Here is a 20341-nt window from a genome sequence, read left to right on the forward strand (position 1 = left end):
TAGCAAGCAGCAAGTATTCACTCCATAGAAGCAGCACTAAGGGAAATTAAAAAAGAGGGTCACACTAAAAAAATAAAAATAAAAATAAATAAATGGCTTTTGAGAAATGCAAGTGTTTCCTTAATTTGCTCTATGTTGTAATGTTCTCTGACGAAGCCCCTTAGTAAATGTCTGTTGAAGTGGGCTGACACTAGTTGAGAATCTTCAACATACAGGAGAGAAGAATCACGTAGAACCAAATATTAAAAGTCAAACACACACATGTCCAAAACCGCCGGAGCTTGGTTTCAGCTGGCAGAGTGTGGCGCTCCCTCACGCCCAATCCGGGCTAGCTGGACCCGGCGGGGCCCGACTAGGATCACAGTGTCCCGTCCTCACCTACAGCCCAAGGACTGGGGTGAGGTGGAGGTGACAGTCTCGGGTGTCTCTGTTCAACCGTGAAATCCTCACCACAGGAGACGGCCCGGCAATTGGGCTGCGGGGGAGGGTGCAAATCTGACAAGACACCAAGCGGAAAGCCCCTGGGCCCAAGAAGGGAGAGATGGGATTCTAATTTGGCAGTGGCGCCTGGTGCCCGTTGCTAATAAATAACCGGACTCACATTTACAAGGCGCTTCACTGGTAATAACAGCAAGTCGTTTGTATAAGGCACCCTGCTAGTGGTGGCAGTGAACAGCGGGACGCTTACGTTATCTCCTCTAATCTCAACAGCCGCTAAGTGCCTCTTGTCATCAGCATTCGGACAAGGAAACCGTGGCTCCGAGGTGGAAGGTACTCGGGTCACAACGCAGACCGCCGGCGGCGCGCGGAGCGCCTCAAAGCCTCCTTCCCCGCCGGGGGGTGGGGAGACCACAGGGCCAAGCGCGCAGGTGGCTGCACACCCACCAGGGGGCGGGCTCAGCCGGCGGGTCCCTCCTGTCACCCCGGCAGTCCACACGTCGCTCCACTTGCCCGAGAGCCCGCGCTGGTGCCGGCAGCGCAGGTGCTCCGCCGCCGCCCCAGCCTCGCCGCGCGCCCTCCGCGCAGCCCGCCCGCCGTCCGCGAGGAGCCCTCCCCGCCGCCGCGCTGCACGCCCGGAGCGCGCCTCCTGTCCTCGCGGGGACTGGGGGCCCCGCCGCTGTCATGCTGCCCGCCCTGTACACGGCTCTGGCGGGGCTGCTGCTCCTGCCGCTGCTGGTGAACCTCTGCTGCCCCTACTTCTTCCAGGACGTGGGCTACTTCCTGTGCCTGGCCGGCGTGGCCCGGCGAGTGCGCAGCTACGGGCAGCAGCGGCCGGTGCGCACCGTCCTACACAAGTTTCTGGAACAAGCGCGCCAGAGCCCGCACAAGCCTTTCCTGCTTTTCCGTGACGAGACGCTCACCTATGCGCAGGTGGACCGGCGCAGCAACCAAGTGGCGCGGGCGCTGCACGACCACGTCGGCCTGCGCCAGGGAGACTGCGTGGCGATCTTCATGGGCAACGAACCAGCCTACGTGTGGCTGTGGCTGGGGCTGGCCAAGCTGGGCTGTGCCATGTCGTGCCTCAACTCCAACATCCGCGCGAAGTCCCTGCTGCACTGCTTCCAGTGTTGCGGCGCGAAGGTGCTACTGGTCTCATCAGGTGAGCCCGGGGACCGCCCGCCCTGGCAGTGGGCTCCCCCGCACCTTGACAGACCAGCCACTGCATGGTATAGGGGGTTGGAAAGGGAACTTCAGGTCCGAACTGGAAGTGTAGGGGGAGGGGATGGCAACCCTTCCTCAAGACGCTAATGGTCATTAAAACAGCCCGTTGTGGAAGCTCTTTCAGGCACTGTGTTAAGCACCGTGCAGTACATAGTGTTGCTTTTAATCCTCACATAACACAGGGCTTACTATCGGGCTTTGTAGGTGAGACCACCGAGGACCGTGAAGCCTTAGGTCCCAGGTTGTAGAGCTGAGGAGAGGGGTTAACCAGAGCTGTCTATCTTCAGAGTCTAGGCTTTTAACCAAAACCGACAATATGGGCATTAAAATGCAGAGAGTCTTGAGTGTGAACTCTAGAGGATCCCGAATGTTCTCACCTCTGCTGTTTGATTGGCTACATGATCACGAGAAAGTCATTTTCCCTTCCTGTCCCATGGTGTCCTCCTCTAATAGAGGGTCTTCACGGCTGCTTCGGGCTCTCAAATGCTGTTAGCCTCTCTGGATTCTCACTGCAGAGAAGGTTACCCCACCTGCTCCCCAAGAAGACTTTGGGGATCTGATGCAGTGCCCTCGTCAGTCCCCATTACGTCTATAACCAAAGCGACCGTTGGTTCTGTAGTTCCCTCCTGCCACACTTCAACAAGACCTGAAATGGTAACTCCATGCCCCAATGGTGACCAGGCCAGGAAGAAACTGAGAGCCCATTCCCCACAGGACTGTTGGTTTTCCTTTCCTAGAAAGCTTGTCGCTGCAGTCAAGGGCTAGGAGTTGCTTCTCACTCTGTTGGTCAGGGGAGGACCAACCAGCTGTGAGCCGAAAAACATGAAGAAGTAGGGAGCCTGGAGGCCTCACCTTTTTGAAATGCCTTTGCATGCCAACCCCTATGCCAGGTGCTTTTATTACCCTAAGAGATAACATATTATTACCTCCTGTGAGTTGAAAAACCTGAAGCTTAAAATTCCAGCCCAGGTCCATCCAACTTCAAAGACCACGAATTTCCCTGCATGGTGCTACCTTTCTCTGCATGGTTGTAGTCTTAGAGCTGGAACGGATTGAGCATCCTCTGCTCTTCGCCTACATTTCCTAACTGAGGAAAGGGAGGCAAGCTAGGCAGCTAGTGTAGTGTCACAGAAAGATGAGATGTCCGTTGACTCATGGGAAACCAAGAAACTTACACATTATTTTGGATAAAATAATCCAAAAAATGAAGGCCTTGTATAAAAGTTTAAGATGCAGGGGGGACAATTTAAAGGCAGCCAACTTATATAAAGGGGATGATCCTTTCAAGAAAATCCCCAACAATTTCTAGTTGCCTGAGAAAAGAGACAATTTAATCTCTTAGTAACTGGAAGACTCTCTTAAACCTATTACTTTACCTTTTGGTTCCTAAGAAAGTATCGCAGTGATCTTTTTTACCAATTCAGGAGGGATTTAAATACTACTTGCCTGCATAGTATCTCAGGCTTTGTGTGAGGGAGGTCAGGGACTGCAGAGATTAGGTCTGTAATCAAGTCTTGTAGCACAAACTTTTGAGGTTAGGTTTAGAAAAGCAGATGATATAAAAACCACCAGGTAGAGAGTCCCCACAAGGTACAAGCTAGTTGCCACAAAAGGACAGGGAGAAAATAAGATGAATTACTTCAAGGATGTTACAGTCCAGTAAAAGAACTAAGCCACATACCCAAATGTCTGTGAACGTGATACCCAGAAGAATGTGATAAGTATGCTGAAAGAACTACAGAGTTGGGCATTGGGGGGTGGATAGAGGCAGGGGATGAGCAGAGAGTGAAAATTCCTGGAGGCATTGACACTGAGCTGGGCAAGTGCAGTAGGGGAGAGGGGATTCCAGGCAAGAGGAGCCCCAGAGGCTGTTTTCATCAGGTTCATAATACAGATGCTTCATTAGAGTTTTGCTATGTAAGGACAACAATAGTGGTAGTTTTTAAAGGCTGTTTACTGAAGGGACTCTACTGTAAAGAAAATAAGGACTCAGGGAATTCAAAGAATGGCCAACGGCAGAGGCCTCACTTCCATGAAGGGGATTAATTTTCCAGTGCCAACTTTAATCAAGGATCAAGGCATAGAGATAATCTGATCTCCACTTCTCTCCTCTCTCTGAGTTGTACAAGGAAAAGCTTAGATGAGTTGCTTCACTGGACTTTGATTATCTAAAGGCTTAGAATTCTCTCATATATCTTTGAATAACGACCTAGCAATACCTAGCATATAGTAGTCATTCAATAAGTGTTTGTCAAATTAATGAGTTCCATTATTCTGGTTGGTTGCAATAGGCTTTCTTCTCTGAAGCATAAGAACCATTGGGTTAGGCAGGAGGACATGAAAAATGATGTAAAAAAGTTAAATATATCCTGATTTGAGAAAATCCATTTAGATCCAGTCTCCCAGGCCCAGCCTCACCCTACCAGATTTGCTTACCTCCCAGTTCACCTCTGGCAGTTGGCTGTAGGAGAGAGGTGCTCTCCTGGAGTCTCATTGCCAGAGAGAGTCTCATGAGCATAGGATGGGCTGGGACCATAGTAGGGAGGGTCTGTGCATAGGATAGTGGAGGACAAAAACAGAGACATCAAATAATAATGTACTCAAGGGCTGAGATCTCAAGCAGCCCAAGGTCTGAACAGAGAGCTAGCTTAAAGACATTCTCTAAAATTTTTCTTCTTACCCTGCTCATAACTGAAGGTTGCAAGACAGGTGGTTGTACATCTCCATCAAAATAAACTAGCACTTTGCTAGCATATTCGGGAAGGCCAGCAGTTCTTTTTCCTTAGAAACAAGAAGGGTAGAAGCAAAACAACTTTAAATCAGACGTTAATGTTATTGAATCTGAAGAAGGATAGAATTCAGATTATTCTGCACATTGAGTGTAAGTGGCCAGTATTCTAAAAAGACCTTCCTACAGCCTCTTGAGAAAAATAGGGAAGTAGATAGCTAGTAGAAAGGTGACATGGCTGCTTGTGGATATCAACTGATAACAATTATGTAAGTCCTGGTATGACTGAGTAACTTCATGACAAAGAATTATGCTTGATTCTGGGACTATTTAGAAAGTGAGAGTTCGCTTAAGTAAGAACTTTAAAATAATATTAAGAAGATATATAACAACACAAAGGTAATATGAATATGTATTCCCCTGTTAAAGATTTACTTGTTGCTGGTGAGACTTAACCTTGGTTAACATCTTTCTGACCTCAGGGCAACTTGTTTTGTGGGGGGAGGGGAAGAGGTGAATGCACGCCGCTATCTGAAGGTGTTCTAACTCGTACCTTGTCGATGTACAGACCAGACAATGGGTTCTTAAATGTGATAATTCCAAACTGCCTATGCTAAAAATGCAAAATCACAGTTACCAATGGCATTTGAAAGGCTGTTTTCAGACTGTCTCCAAGGGCTGTCAAGAACCAGTTTGTGTTTCAGGTGCCTTTTTGAATGAAGAAAAGGTAAAGCCTTCAATCCTGACTTGCCCATCTACCAACCATTTCACAATCATCCTAGAACTTTGATCAAAACACATTTCCTTTCATTGCCTCCTTTTCAGGTCCCACTTTATTGATAAGCATTTCTGGGGTGTTTGATTTAACTCTGTCAGATACCCATTCAATGAGGCAATGGAGTAGCAGAACAAGCCTCTAGATTAAATGCCTTTCCTAGCAGAAAGCTGCAGAGTTAGCCAGTAGCATCTTACCAGCTCAGTGGTGAAGATTGGTTCAGCTCGCCACCTGCCCTCTCTCCCCACTTTCTAAGAATGGGCCCAGGTATTCATAAATTTCTTCTTCTTTTATTAAAAAAAAAAAAAAAAAGCAGAGAAACTTCATATGCTATCTTGATTTCTTTTTTTTTTTTTTTAACAAGATAGATTTTAAGGAAGGGAGGAGAAATGTGGTAATCACTCAATTTTCCATCACTCCAGTATGCACTGCTTTCTCTGAGGTTCTATTTCAATCCATTGCTTAAAACCAGACCATTGAGGAATCAACAGGTCTGCTCTACACCACTGAGATAACTTTCTGTGAATACTTTTTCACACCCAAGCTTTTAATAAAGCTCAAGGCTATGCTTTTCAAAGAACATGAACAAGAGATTGTCAGTAGTACTCTTCAAAGGCATGCTTCGTTTAACAAGTACTGAGCAGAAGGTCAAATAGGCAGCATCTTCTAAAAAGTAAAGCCGTCTTTCAAAACTTTAACCTGAATGGCTGATATAAGGAGACAGGAATCCTATAAACCCAGTATATTTCTGTTCATTTTGTATCTGTCTTTTCATACATAGACTCACTGAGCTTCTGTCCCCATTTGTAGAAATTGGGTTACTGTATCTTTACCACAGGGTTCTTGTGAAAATTATGACATAAATTGTGTAAAGCTACTCTACAAATTGGTCTATACAAATGAAAAATGTAAGGGCTTTGCTATCAGTAAGGATGCAATGTATAGTGGATGCTGTGATAGACTACCCAAATCCCCTCTCAGGACTGAGATGCTCATTCCTTATCTGTTGGGAGCATTGGCAGCTAAAGTTCTCAGCTGAGACCACTTCCAGGATTTGCCCTTGCTTAAAAAGAGCCACTGTGCCCAAGGTTAAGCACTACCCTACCCTCCTCCCGCCCCCCCCCCCCCCCACGCCTCCTGCATCCAGTGACTGGTTCATGGGCAGGGGTGAAAGTATAGCCCACTTTCCTTAGTTTGGAACAATCCTGAAGGGCCATTCCAGGCCCAGAGTCCCCATAGGATCAGAGGATCAGTTGAGCGAGTCCCCTATGTGACTGCATCACTGTTCAACTTTCCCTCTATCCAGTCCGCTTCTCTTACAGCCTCACAGATGTCATTCCCAAGAACATTCCTGCATGTAAATCTCAAAACCCAGAGTTCCCAGCAACTCAACCTGTGCCAAGTAGAATTATTTGAGCTTTTGTATCCAAGTGGTTGATTGCCACTTTTAAGTAAGCAGACTTTATGGTAAGAATTAACACACACACACGCCCTACATAAAAAAATCTGTGAAGGGGAAAACATGTATGTCCAAATGTAGTCATAAAAAGCTTAAGGAAAGACACTAAATAACAAAGAGATAGTTAATAACTGATATTCACTTCCAGAATTTCCTTTCAAATTTCAGTTTTATAGCAGCATCTCTAGGGGAAGAAAGGCTGCTACAATTGGACATGTTAGGTGTGTCCAATATGGTTGGTGAGTCACTGGACCCTCAGGTCAATGCCCAAATGCTAATTGTACACCAGCAGCCCAGAGGACATGTAGGGAAATTGTGTTGGGCAAGGTCAGTGGCCTTCCCTACAGCTGAGATGCCTTCTCCGAACAGTATTACAAACTAAATGTTTGGTAGGGTAGGAAGATGAATGTAGTAGAAGATATATGACACCGAATTGCTTGAACTGTAATCAAGCATGACACCTGCTTAATTACATTTTCTTTTTCCTTTTTTAAAAAATGGAATGTAAATTTCATGCTGAAAAATTTATCATGGTCTTCCACGCAGTCCATTTGCCTGACTTACATCAGGGACTTGGGCCCTGCCCCCATCCCAGCCTCTTCTTCCAACCTTCTTCCCTCCTGTTCTACACTCCAGTCAGCTTTAGCCTCTTAGTTACTTTGGTACTATGTTGTGTGCCCCCCAGCCTTTACATAAGCTGTTCCCTCTGCTAGAAACAGGCACAGCCAATCTCAGTTGATCTTCAACTTGTTGCCAATTCCTGTTTATCTTTCAGGTCTCCATTTAGATGATCCTGCCTCTGGGCTGTCTTTGTGTTCCTCCCCAAACATCATAACCCCTATTGTGACACCTAGGACACCTTATTTTAATGGATGATTTCCTCCCCCATTAGGCTCTATAGAAACAGGGACAGTATCAGTTTTGTTCACTGTTATATCCAGTGCTTAGTACCATGCCTGGTACATAGGGAGCACCCTTTAGATAGATATTGAATAAATGTTGGGAAAGAGGGAGGGAGAGAAGAAAGACTAATCCAGGTAACTTATAACACAGTATTTAAGTATATAGCCTCAGAGGAGGGAGGGAGGGAAGGGAAAGAGGGAGGAGATTTCTTAATTCTTGAAGTAGCAATTGTTGTTGTCATTTTTAATTTATTGGTCTGGGCCCTTGTATGCAAGGCATATCTGTATTATAATAATTATTTCATTGTGCATTATATTTTATTAGAGGTTTATCAACTCATAGTATTGTAAGATCTGAATCCTTTAAAATCAACAGCTTTAGGGGCGCCTGGGTGGCTCCGTTGGTTAAGTGTCTGACTTCAGCTCAGGTCATGATCTCGCGGTTTGTGAGTTGGAGCCCCACATTGGGCTCTGTGCTGACAGCTCGGAGCTTGAAGCCTGATTCTGACTCTGTGTCTCCCCATCTCTTGGCCCCTCCCCTGCTCGTTCTCTGTCTCTCTCTGTCTCTCAATAATAAGTAAATGTTAAAAAAATTTTTTTTAAATCAACAACTTTAGTTTATTCCTCTGTCTCTTCCACACAAACACAATCCTTTGTGCACATTCTTTGAATTACAAGCACTTGTTGAGCACTCACTACTGTTGACTATGTGAAGAGGATTAAGTTATGATCCTTAATCTCAAAGTTTTCACTAATAGAGGAGAAAAAGAACGAGCAAGTTGTACTATGTACTAACTACTCTGCCAGAAGTATATGCAGGCCCCTGTGGGAGCACCTCACTTTGTAGAGGGAGGGAAGGCAACAGAGAGAAGTGTCACCAAGGGTGAGTCTTGAAGGGTGAGCTGGAGTTTTCCAGGTGACCTGGATGTAGGAGGGCACTCAAAGCAGGTAAAACCATTTGAACAAAGGCCATGAGATGTGAGGATATGGGTACATTCCGTTCACATAGATCAGTGTAATTAAAGGAAAGGGGACAAGAGATGGTACTAAGAGATGACATCAGAAAAGTCCCCAGGGGTTAGACTGTGAATGAGCTCGGGACCTCACATGTTGCGTAAGGAGAGTGGACTCACCACAAAGGATGAGCAGCCATTGAAAGATTCTGAACAGGGCAGTAACAAGAAGCCATAGTGTAGCTGATCAGTTGGAAGCAAGGAAACATTAGAGATAAGGAGATTGATCAGGAGGCTAATGGGATGATCAAAGTAGGAAATAATGAGGATCTGGACCAAGGCAGTGGCAAGGAATGGGGTGTTTTTATAACAGTCATATTTTTGGTTAATATTTTGAAGTGCTGAAGGAACCTGTTAAAATAAAAGAGTAGAAAAGGAGAACGGAAGTTCAAGGGGCCAAAAGGGGGAGAAGCTGATCTGATGGAGGTTAAAAAAATATTTGAGGCAAATAGTTTATTGAAGAATGGTGGCCACGGGTGCCTGGGTGGCTTAGTCAGTTGAGCATCTGACTCTTGATTTCGGCTCAAGTCATGATCTCATGGTCCTAAGATTGAGCATGCATCAGGCTCTGTGCTAGTGTGCAACCTGCTTGAGATTCTCTTTCTCTTTCTCTCTCTGCCACTGTCCAACTTGAGCGCTCACGTGCGCACACTTTCTCTCTCTCTCTCTCTTTCTAAAAATAAAAATAAATAATAATAAATAATAATAAAAGAATGATAGCCAATAGAAACTCCAGGAGAAAACTCAGGAAGTATGATTATAGTGTGTTACTTCTGCAGTGAATAATATTTACATAGTTATAATCTTGTTGATCCTGATTATTGGTGTTCAGCTTCTAGAACCAACCCATAAACAAAGCTGGGAAGATGGAATTACAGCCTCAGAATAGATGTACATACTATTAACCTAGACAACATAAAGTGGAGATAGTAATTGTTGGGAGTGGACAAGGGTAAAATAAGGGTGGGGATCAAAATTGGTAGGTCCCAAGGTAGCAGGAAAAGCACATTGTTTGGTGACAGACAAGTGACTGTTACAAGACACAGGTTTAAAAAAAATGAAAAGTGATTGTGCCTCTAGGCAGCAGGTTTAGTTGTTAAGAGGGATGGGGTAAGGGACTGTTGATCTTTATTATAGACTCTTTTGTACTCTTTGATTGATTTTTACCATGTGCATGAGTCCTCTGGTTAAAATGTTTTGAAATTTTTTTTTTAATTTTTTTTTCAACGTTTATTTATTTTTGGGACAGAGAGAGACAGAGCATGAACGGGGGAGGAGCAGAGAGAGAGGGAGACACAGAATTGGAAACAGGCTCCAGGCTCTGAGCCATCAGCCCAGAGCCTGATGCGGGGCTCGAACTCACGGACCGCGAGATCGTGACCTGGCTGAAGTCGGACGCTTAACCGACTGCGCCACCCAGGCGCCCCTGAAATTTTTTTTAATGCATCTGTCCAGATGATATTTTTTGTTTTGATGGAGACATCATATATAAACATCTGAAAAACAAAGTATATAGGATGCATTAGGTATAGCCTACCCAAGGTAATTCCTTCCGGTATTGGGTCACCTTCCTATTAAGTATATTCACCTCAGCTATCACAAGTTCAAGATAAGTAAACTTAAAGGTCATCTCATCTTGTGATTTAAGGGCATAAATTTAACATAAATTGAGTAGCAAACATGAAGGTGATTTAAGGGCATAAATTTAACATAAATTGAGTAGCAAACATGAAGGTTTTTTTTGGCATTGACCTATAGTAAAAAATATATTTGTCTGTGGCCCAGTACCCAGACACCCACATAACTGAAACAAATTTTTAAAAAACTGATACTTCCCTCTTACTCTGTGTGATACACTCTGAAAATTTATATTTCCTTCTATTTTAATTTTCTTTTAATTTTTTTCAACGTTTTTTATTTATTTTTGGGACAGAGAGAGACAGAGCATGAACGGGGGAGGGGCAGAGAGAGAGGGAGACACAGAATCGGAAACAGGCTCCAGGCTCCGAGCCATCAGCCCAGAGCCCGACGCGGGGCTCGAACTCCCGGACCGCGAGATGGTGACCTGGCTGAAGTCGGACGCTTAACCGACTGCGCCACCCAGGCGCCCCTATTTTAATTTTTTTTAATGCTGGTCACTTCAAATGATTTTAAAAACCCACTATTGTACTGTGCCCTATGGTTTGAAAAACATGCTAATCAGTCCTGTTTTTTTCTCATACCAGAAAATGTGCTTATGAAATTTGGAGGTTATTTCTCAGATAAGCTGAACCTTCCTTGGGGAACTATTTGTTACTGATATGTTAAATATATATGTTAAATATATATATATATATATATATATATATATATATATATATATATATATATATATATGTTGGGGCACCTGGGTGGCTCAGTCAGTTAAGCATCTGACTTCGACTCAGGTCATAATCTCGCAGTTCATGGGTTCAAGCCCTGCATCAGGCTCTGTGCAGACAGCTCAGAGCCTGGAGCCTGCTTCAGATTCTGTGTCTCCCTCTTTCTCTGCCCCTCCCCCACTTGTGCTCTGTCTCTCTCTCTCAAAAATAAACATTAATATATATGTGTGTGTGTGTGTGTGTGTGTGTATATATATATACACACACACACATATATTATATAAAGTTCACTTCTATCATCTTAGTTAGCATGGCTGCCTTGTTTTCATTCCTCGTCTCCTACCTTAAAATTGTCTTTTTTTCTTTTTCATCACTAGGGGACACATATATTAGGAATAACCAAATTCATTTCTGGAGTATTTTGAGATGTATACCAGATATACTTATAAGTTATATGCTTATATATCTTGGTTTTTATCCACATGTCCATTTGTACAGATTTCAACCAACTATCTGCCACTTATGAAACCATTAAAACCTAGCCTTCCCTCAAACTTTGAAATCTTGTGATATTTTTCACATGTAGCAAATTCCATGTTTAATATCACGTGACTATAAGCTCCACTTGTCATGTCTACACAGTTCAGCAAAAATTATGCCAAAAACATAATTACTGTGAGGCTTGTTATACTAATAGAACTTTTTAAAGTGGACTAATTTAATGTGTTTGGATTTTTTTTTTCCTTATTAAGAACTACAAGAAGCTGTGGAAGAGGTGCTACCAAGCCTGAAAAAAGATAATGTGTCCATCTATTATGTGAGCAGAACTTCTAACACGGATGGGGTTGAATCTTTACTGGACAAAGTGGATGAAGTGTCAACAGAACCTATTCCAGAGTCGTGGAGGTCTGAAGTCACTTTTTCCAGTCCTGCCTTATACATTTATACTTCTGGAACCACAGGTAAAAATAAAGAGAGGATTCTCAAAGAAATGGACCTATCCTGAAGGAGTTAAAGGTTGGGTTAGGTTTTCAAATGGTCTTTTCCTTTGGCAAAACTTACCCAATAACTAATACTTAGAGGATTTAGCTCTTTCACCTGTGGGAACTGATCTTATTTCATAGCATATAATCCTATTTGGGTTTGCCCAGGCTACACATATTTCCCCCTAGTTGGTATGTAGAACAGATAAATAGGTTAAGCAAGAAATACAAAAATAATTGTGAGGATGGATGAAATTTGGCACTGAATAGGTTTTTGGAAGTTTTAAATGATTGTTGGATTTTTATTATATTATATTCCAAGTCCACACATAATGTATAACCAATTATTAATGGGACTCTAAAGAAGACATTTGGACAATAATGGGGTTGTATTTTACATAAATGTTTTTACCGCTATCTTCCCATGCAACACTGACTTGGTGCTGTGGGTATAGGATGGCTGTAGCCCAGGGCCTAAAATAGTGTATTTCATCCAGTCTAGGATATCTTCAACTGTAAGCTGCACCATAACTTTATGAGCCACTAAGAGAAAACACTGCCAATTAACAGTGTTATTGGAACATTGCTATATAGAACATGCACTATTAAAGATAGAATGCACTATCCACTCTCCTATGAGCTTTATGGTCTATGTTCATACAATTCTCCTACCATCCTTAAGACAGATACCAATCTTATTCCCATTTTACCAATCCAGAAACTGAGAGGGTAAGAACTTCTCAAGACAGATAGAAGTGTCAAGATTCACCTTGGTAGGCTGACTCCACAGCTCATAAATCTGACCTCTCTGCCACAATACTGCCCAGTTCTTCCATTTAACAGATATGTGGTGTCTGCCTAATATAGGCCAGGGAAAACATTATGAAAATGTTAATAATATGAGGCCTGAGGGATATAGTTAGAAGGAGGACAGGAAGCCAGTACCAGCATGCTAACCATTATTACTAATATTGGAAAACTGAATATGTGAATCTTCTCTCTTTTGATTAAAATTTTAACTTAAGGTAACGCACACATGAGTTTCCTTGTAGAACACTCTAACTGATTATAGGTAAAGCTAAGGTTTCCTTTGAGCCTTTTATCTCAACACCAGCCTATAAACACTCCCTCCTTCACCTTAACAGGCCCTCGGCACCCATCTGCTCTCCCAGTTTTCAGACCTGAATGTCAACTTCCCTTCATACAATCACTTTCACTTAGTGTTTTCTTTAAGTAAATGAAGAAGGGAGATTGGGAATGGCATATTAAAACCAATGCCCAAAGCATGTCCATCCTTTTTCCATCTGCCGGCAGTTATATCCTAGCATGCCAACAGAATGGTGGAATGACATAGTTAACCAAATGCTTCCCCTATGTACAGATAGTACCTCAATATATGAGACTTCTACCCTCATTTCTTAATAGAATGGTAAAATTTAATTGTAACCTTTGGGAAATGATTGAGAAAAACGGAGTCCTTGGTTACTGACAAGGAGTTCTTGTCTTAATGCCAGACATTAGACCTGCAGGTTGGTCTGCAGGTTTTAGCAGTCAAATATAAAACCCATTTAGTAGATCTGCAGGTTTTAGCAGTCAGATATAAAATCCATTTTAGGGAGAAAAAGAGAATGGAGGGGCACCTGGGTGGCTCAGTCGGTTAAGCCTCCGACTTCAGCTCAGGTCATGATCTCATGGTTGGTAAATTCAAGCCCTGTGTCAGGCTCTGTGCTGACAGCTCAGAGGCTGCAGCCTGCTTCAGATTCTGTGTCTCCCCCTCTCTCTGCCCCTCCCATGCTTGTGCTTTGTCTCTCTCTGTCTCTCAATAATAAATAAACGTTTAAAAAATTTTTTTACAGGAAAAGAGAATGGACACTCCTTAATTTAATCCCGCAATTCAGAATTTATATTTAATTGGAAGATAAATGGTTTGGTGTGTATTAACTTCTCTCCTTATCTCTGAGTAAAATATTTGCTAAGTTACTCTGGTAAAGATTACTTAAAAGAACTCATTTAATCAGTTGGAGAACAAAGTTCCTCACAGTCCTTAGCACAAAATTACATAATACCCACCAAACATTCGTATTTCTTCACTAACACAAAATCTTAAATTAGGAAATTTTTGAAAGTACTTCAAAGCAGCAAAGGCTATATATTTCATTTTTAAAAATATACTATAGAGCTTTTACTATCCAGACAATTCTTTTCCATGGATACAGTTGATTTATTGATGCCTTCTTCTATGTCTTCGTATTAGTGTAGAATGGGCCATTGATACTGACACAATGCCACTGGCCCTCTGTCAAAGAAAATGAATTTTGAATTGTGTTTACAATTATGGTAGTGTGCTGGACATACTGCTTTGCCTTATAATGAATGGCTGTTTCTTAGGCAATACCGATCAAAGGCACCATCAAATATGGAAGGGTCTGAGTCTGCAGAGAACTATCTTCCTGTTCACAACGTCCATTTACCCACTCAGGTCTTAACCTCTAGCCCCAGCTCCTTAGTAATGGCTTTGTGCCCTCCCCCCACTAAACTGACTTCCCCTGGGAAGCAACATAATTTTTTTTAATGTTTATTCACTTTTGAGAGAGACAGGCAGACTGTGAGTGGGGGAGGGGCAGAGAGAGAGGGAGACACAAAATCCGAAGTAGGCTCCAGGCTCTGAGCTGTCAGCACAGAGCCCGTCACAGGGCTTGAACTCACGAACTGCGAGTGGAAGTCGGACACTTAACTGACTGAACCACCCAGGCACCCTTCCCTGGGTACAATATAAATATATCCTTTTAATACAGTCTTACCAAAAAAGTGACATAAATTACATGAAAGAAATTGCAAATATACCGAAACTACACTGAGATACCATTTTTCACCTTTCAGACTGGCAAAAATTCCAATATTTGAGAGCATACCTAGGCAGGGCTATGAGGAACAGGTACACCCAGATATTGCTGGTGGGAGAGTGAATGGGGACAGCCCCCATAACTCTCAATGTGGCAATACCTATCAAAATGACAAAAGATGTTTATCTTTTGACCCTGCAATCTCACTTCAGCAAGTTTATCCTACAAATACAGCATCGTTCATACTGCAAACTACCATGTGGACCAGGCTATTCACTACAGCATCATTTGAAATAGCCAAATAGTTAAATAAATTATAATGCAATGCAACATACAAAGGACTTGATGCAACTGAGAGAGAGGGAGGGAGGGAGAGAGGGGAAGAATAAATGAATGAATAAATAAGTAAGGGAAATTTCTTTGTATAAATATGGACAGTTTTCTACCATACATTGCTAAGTAGAAGGGGGAGAAAGTGCAGAAAGGTGTGAATTTTTTAAGGTTATTTACTTTGAGAGAGACAGAGAAAGTAGGGAGAGTCAGAGGGGGAAGGAAAAAGAGAATTCCTTTTTTTTTTTTTTAATAATTTTCTTTTTTTTTTTTAAATTTCTTTTTGTTAACATTTATTTATTTTTGAGACAGAGAGAGACAGAGCATGAACGGGGGAGGCACAGACAGAGAGGGAGACACAGAATCGGAAGCAGGCTCCAGGCTCTGAGTCATCAGCCCAGAGCCTGATGCGGGGCTCGAACTCACAGACCGCTAAATCGTGACCTGAGCTGAGGTCGGACACTCAACAGACTGAGCCACCCAGGCACCCCAGGAAAGAGAGAATTCCAAGCAAGCTCTGTGCTGTCAGCGCAGAGCCAGAGGTGGGGCTCAAACTTACAAACTGTGAGATCAAGACCTGAGCCAAAATCAAGAGTTGGACATTTAGCTGACTGACCCACCCAGGTGCCCCTGGGTGGAGAAAGGGCAAGAACAAATAAGCAACTCTTCATATTTGCTTATATTTATATAAAGAAATTCTAGAACAATACTTAAAGAATGCATAAAAGTGATTATGAAGGAAAGTGATGGGAATGGAATAAGCTATTTAATGTCTCTGAATCTCAGCCTTCTCATCTGTGGATTAAAGAATATAATTTTACTTACCTTGTTAATTATGAGAACTAAACGAAATTTGAAAATACCTTACAAGGTGGTAGGCACAAAACAAAAATTTGATAGACATTCATGCCTTTTTCTTCTAATTACATCTAACTCAGGTGTCAACAAGCTATGGTCTGTGTGCCAAATACAGCCCCTCCCAACCTGATTTTGTAAATAGAGCTTTATCAGAACACAACCGCATTCATTCCTTTCTGTGGTTGGCTGCTATTGGCTATAATAGTAGAGTTGAGTAGTTTTAACAGAGGCTGTATGACCCTACAAAGCCTAAAACATTGACTATCTGGTCTTTTACAGAAGAAATTTACTGGCTCTTGATGTAACCAGTCATGGCCCTCTCCTCTGCATTCTCTAACCACTGGATGATGGATTTGCCTAAGCCAGATCTCTCTTCCAGACCACTGGTCTGTGAATGATTCCATCCTGACTCACGCATGCCTTCTCTTGTATCTTTGCAAAGGTCTCCCGAAAGCTGCCAAGATCAATCACTATCGCCTATGGTATGGAGCTAGCCTTGCCACTGCAAGCAAAGTTAGGAAAGATGATGTCATCTATACCACCCTGCCCTTGTACCACAGTGCTGCGCTTATGATCGGCCTCCATGGATGTATCATGACTGGTAAGACTTTTCTCTCAACAAGGCACTGGAGTCCAGTACACATTCATATGTGCTCAACAGGGAAAGTAATACAAAATTTGCCTACTTTCCTGTCTGCCAGGGACAGCGTTTAATTCAATGTTAACAGCAAAGCTATTTGGCTCACGTATCACCAGCAAGTATCTAGAATCATTTCTATTTCCTCGTGCCTGCTTGTCTGATAAATAATGCTACAGATGTTCAAGATATCAAGGAGGAAACTTCTTTAAAACATTTTTATCCAAGTTAAGACACTTGATTCTTAAGTTCCATAAATAATTCCCCTCTGTCATTTATGTCTTCCGAAATCTGCATGTGGATCTCCATCTGCATCTGATGTAAACTTCTCCCTTAGCCGTCCCCATCCTACTTTGTTCTTCCCCCCTTGCGCAACTCCTCAGCTCTGGTCAGAATACCTTGCTTTCCATCTCTTCTCTTTCTTTCTGAAATGTTGCCATTCAAATTAGAGTTGCCATTTTTTTCCTTTCAGTAGGCTTTATGCCACTTGTATACATTAAGATTCAGTCCAATGTCCACCTCTTCCAGAAAGCCATCTCTAACTCTCTAAGTAAAAAAAACAACTTAATTTTTCCCCCGTGCGGCATTTCCTTTTAAATACTCATATATGTATATATAATAACATATATCCACATACATATATAAATGCATGCATGATGGCCCAAGCCTCTATCTTTTTCCCTCATCAACTTATTGATCAGCTGTAAAATACTTACCCCAGCCTCAGCACCAGCCTCCACATCAGCCAGGAACAACTGACTGGGCCTGATCATATAGCTGGGCTCTTCAAGAACTGGGGAACTCTGAGGCTCCCAAAGGTACTAATTCACTGCTCACACATTTGCTTAAGCACCAAAGATACATTCTAAGGAAGAAAAAATCATATTTAAAAAATCTTTTCCTCTTCTAAAACATCACACTCTTGTATATTTAGGAGTAAAGCTAAACTAAGAGCATGAAAAAGTATTTCTGAGATGTTTTTATTTCACTTTACTACATCTTATGACTATAATTTGGTTGGGTGTGATATATATTATTTTTACCCATTGTAATATGATATAGTTTCACATTGATATATATTTTTTTACCCATCTTTCTCTATTGCTATTATAACAAATTACCACAAACTTAGTGGCTTGAAAACAACATAATTTTTTTCTCTGTTTTGAAAGTCAGAAGTCCTATAATCCAGGTGTCTACAGAGCTGTATCCCTTTTGGAAGTTCTAGGAAAGAGTCCATTTACTTGCTTTCTCCAGCTTCTAGAAGCTGCCTGCATTCTTTGGCTTGTGGCCACTTTTGCTGTCTTCACAATACATTCCTCCAGCCTTTTGTTTCTGCATCCATCCCCTTCTGCCCTTGACCTGCCTGCCTTCCTGTTAGAAGGCCATTTATGATTACCTTGGGCCCACCCAGGTTATCCAGGATGATCTTCCCATCTCAGAATCCTTAACTTAATCATATCTACACAGTTCTTTTTGCCATGTAAGGTAGAATGTTCACAGGTTGTATGGATTAGAACATGGACATCTTTGGGAACCATTATTATGTCTACCTCACCCATCAAAGAATAGATTTCCTGCTTGTTCAAGACCTTGGCTCTCCATTGCCTGCAAAGTTAAGTCTGACTCCTCCACCTGGCACTTCCAAGTTCTTCATGATGGCACCCCTTGCTGCTTCTCTAGGCTCATCTCCCATGAGCCACCCCCTGTTTACCACTCCAGTTACAGGCCAACTGAGTCTTGGCTATCTTCCAAGCCTTCTGGACTGTCCTATCTTTTTGTTTCATACTGTTTCCTCTGCCTGGAATTCTCTTACCTTTATTCATATTCATTGCTCAAGACACAATTCAGATCTACCTCTTCCAAAATATGCCTTTCTCAGCCCTTGCCCCCAAGCAGAATTAATACATACACACACACACACACACACACACACACACACACACACACACACTCATGTTCACATTCCCTTAGAGATTCATTTGAAACTCTTATTTATTGCACACTGACTTTTATTAGAAAGATGTTTGTATGTGTCTTTTCCCTCACTAGATTGAAAGCCTCTGTTTTTATCCTGGTTAAAGCCTGGTTTTATCCTAAACCATGTCTTATTCATTTTTGTATTGAATCTAATTGATACTCAAAACTTGTTTGTGAATATAATTCACATTTAAAGTTCTACCTTTCAAAAATGACAAATATAACCAGGGAGTTTTTTGTAGCATCTCTTTATTAACACTTTATATACACTTCTCTGTAGGTGCTACTCTTGTTTTGCGGAACAAATTTTCAGCCAGCCAGTTTTGGGATGACTGCAGAAAATATAATGTCACTGTCATTCAGTATATTGGTGAACTTCTTCGGTATTTATGCAACTCACCCCAGGTAATGCTTCATTCATTTTGCTTCATTCATTTTGAAATGAATAAGATAGAAATTCAAGTAACTTTGGTCATGCTAGGTTTCAGCTGCTTCTCACACATCTATCAGTTTTCAGTGTAGACTACAATTGTGTGTCATGATAAAGTGCTTGGCACCACACCTATCATATAGAGAGGATTTACTAGGTGGCAGTTGCTGTTAATATTATTATTCCCTACCTTTTTACCTGTTTTCACATCTCGCCCTCTGTCTAACATATCCTCCACTTCCCTATTTGTTTAAAGCCTTCTCACTGTCAAAGCCCAGTTCAAATGATACCTCCTATGTTAAACCTGTTTGGTCACTCCGACAAAAGTCATCACTCCCTTCCCTTGCATCATTTGATTTCTACCCCTTTGTGGCCCTTGTCACATTGTAAGTGTTTGTCTTCATACCTTTTTTTCCCCCTAAGCTATAAAGACTTTGATGGCAGGGACCACATCTTGCATCCTTACTTGTCTTATACCACAAGACACACAGGAAATTTTTACTTAATGTTGATTAAAAAATCCCCTTGTGGCTTTGAAACCATTTGACTAAGTCTGTCAACAAGCTGGGAGCAGACGCCCAAAGTTACTCCAGAGGCCTTGGATCTACTCTGTTTGCAGACGTCCAGATGTCTTGATGGGGCTGTTCGAAAGAACTTCTCCTTCCTGGTCCCTCCACTCTCATCAGAGGTCTGGCAGCCTTTCTGGAGGCCAAATCAAGGTTTCTCAGTGGTGACACTGCTGACATTTGGGGCCCATTCATTATTTGCTGTATGGAGTTATTCAGTGCACTATAGATGTTTAGTTGCATCTTTGGCGTTTACACAGGACATGGCCATAGTACCTTCTCCCTCCTCCCAGGCTTTGATAATCAGAATGTCTTCAGACATTGCCAGATGTCCCCTGGCAGGCAAAATCAACTCCAGTTGAGAACCATAGACCAGACAATGCAGTAAACTCGGCAGATTCTGCTTCTTTTAGTCCTTTCAATCATTGTAAGACAGCAAACTCAGAGGATCACTAAGTTGATAAATTGCTATTTAGAAGCACCTGTTATGTTCAACTTGTATAACAGCTACTGTGTGACTTGGAAAGGAATCTAGGATGCTCCTGCCCCGGTTCTTCCTCTCCTCACTTCATTCAGTCTTTGCCCACAGATCAGCTCATCATAGAGGCCCCTCCTACTAATTAACAAATATATCACCTCATCCCTTACCATCCCTCTCATGGGTGGGTACTGTCCCTCCTGACATAGTACAGGTTTATATGACAATTGTCTATCTCCCCCAGTTAAATGAACATTCCATGCACCAGGGGCTTTGTTCACTGCCAGATCTCCAGCACTGAGATGTGCATCCAGCACGTTCTGGGCATCAACAAACT

At 42.4% G+C, this 20341-nt stretch overlaps 1 protein-coding gene across 1 annotated transcript in view; it reads left to right on the forward strand.

The window, feature by feature from the left end:
- The first annotated feature begins 655 nt into the window (after positions 1-655).
- Positions 656-20341, forward strand: part of SLC27A2 (solute carrier family 27 member 2) — a 44451-nt gene continuing 24765 nt past the window's right edge. Inside the window, exons 1-4 of the mRNA XM_086710657.1 lie at positions 656-1600; positions 11652-11861; positions 16356-16514; positions 18811-18935. Of these exons, the coding sequence (XP_086566783.1) occupies positions 1123-1600; positions 11652-11861; positions 16356-16514; positions 18811-18935 (972 nt within the window). The 5' untranslated portion in view covers positions 656-1122. The remainder of the gene's footprint in view (positions 1601-11651; positions 11862-16355; positions 16515-18810; positions 18936-20341) is intronic.

This window comes from Puma concolor, chromosome B3 (assembly GCF_028749965.1).
Source record: "Puma concolor isolate L17-30 chromosome B3, mPumCon1.1.hap2, whole genome shotgun sequence".
In the NCBI taxonomy this organism is placed as follows: Eukaryota; Metazoa; Chordata; class Mammalia; order Carnivora; family Felidae; genus Puma; species Puma concolor.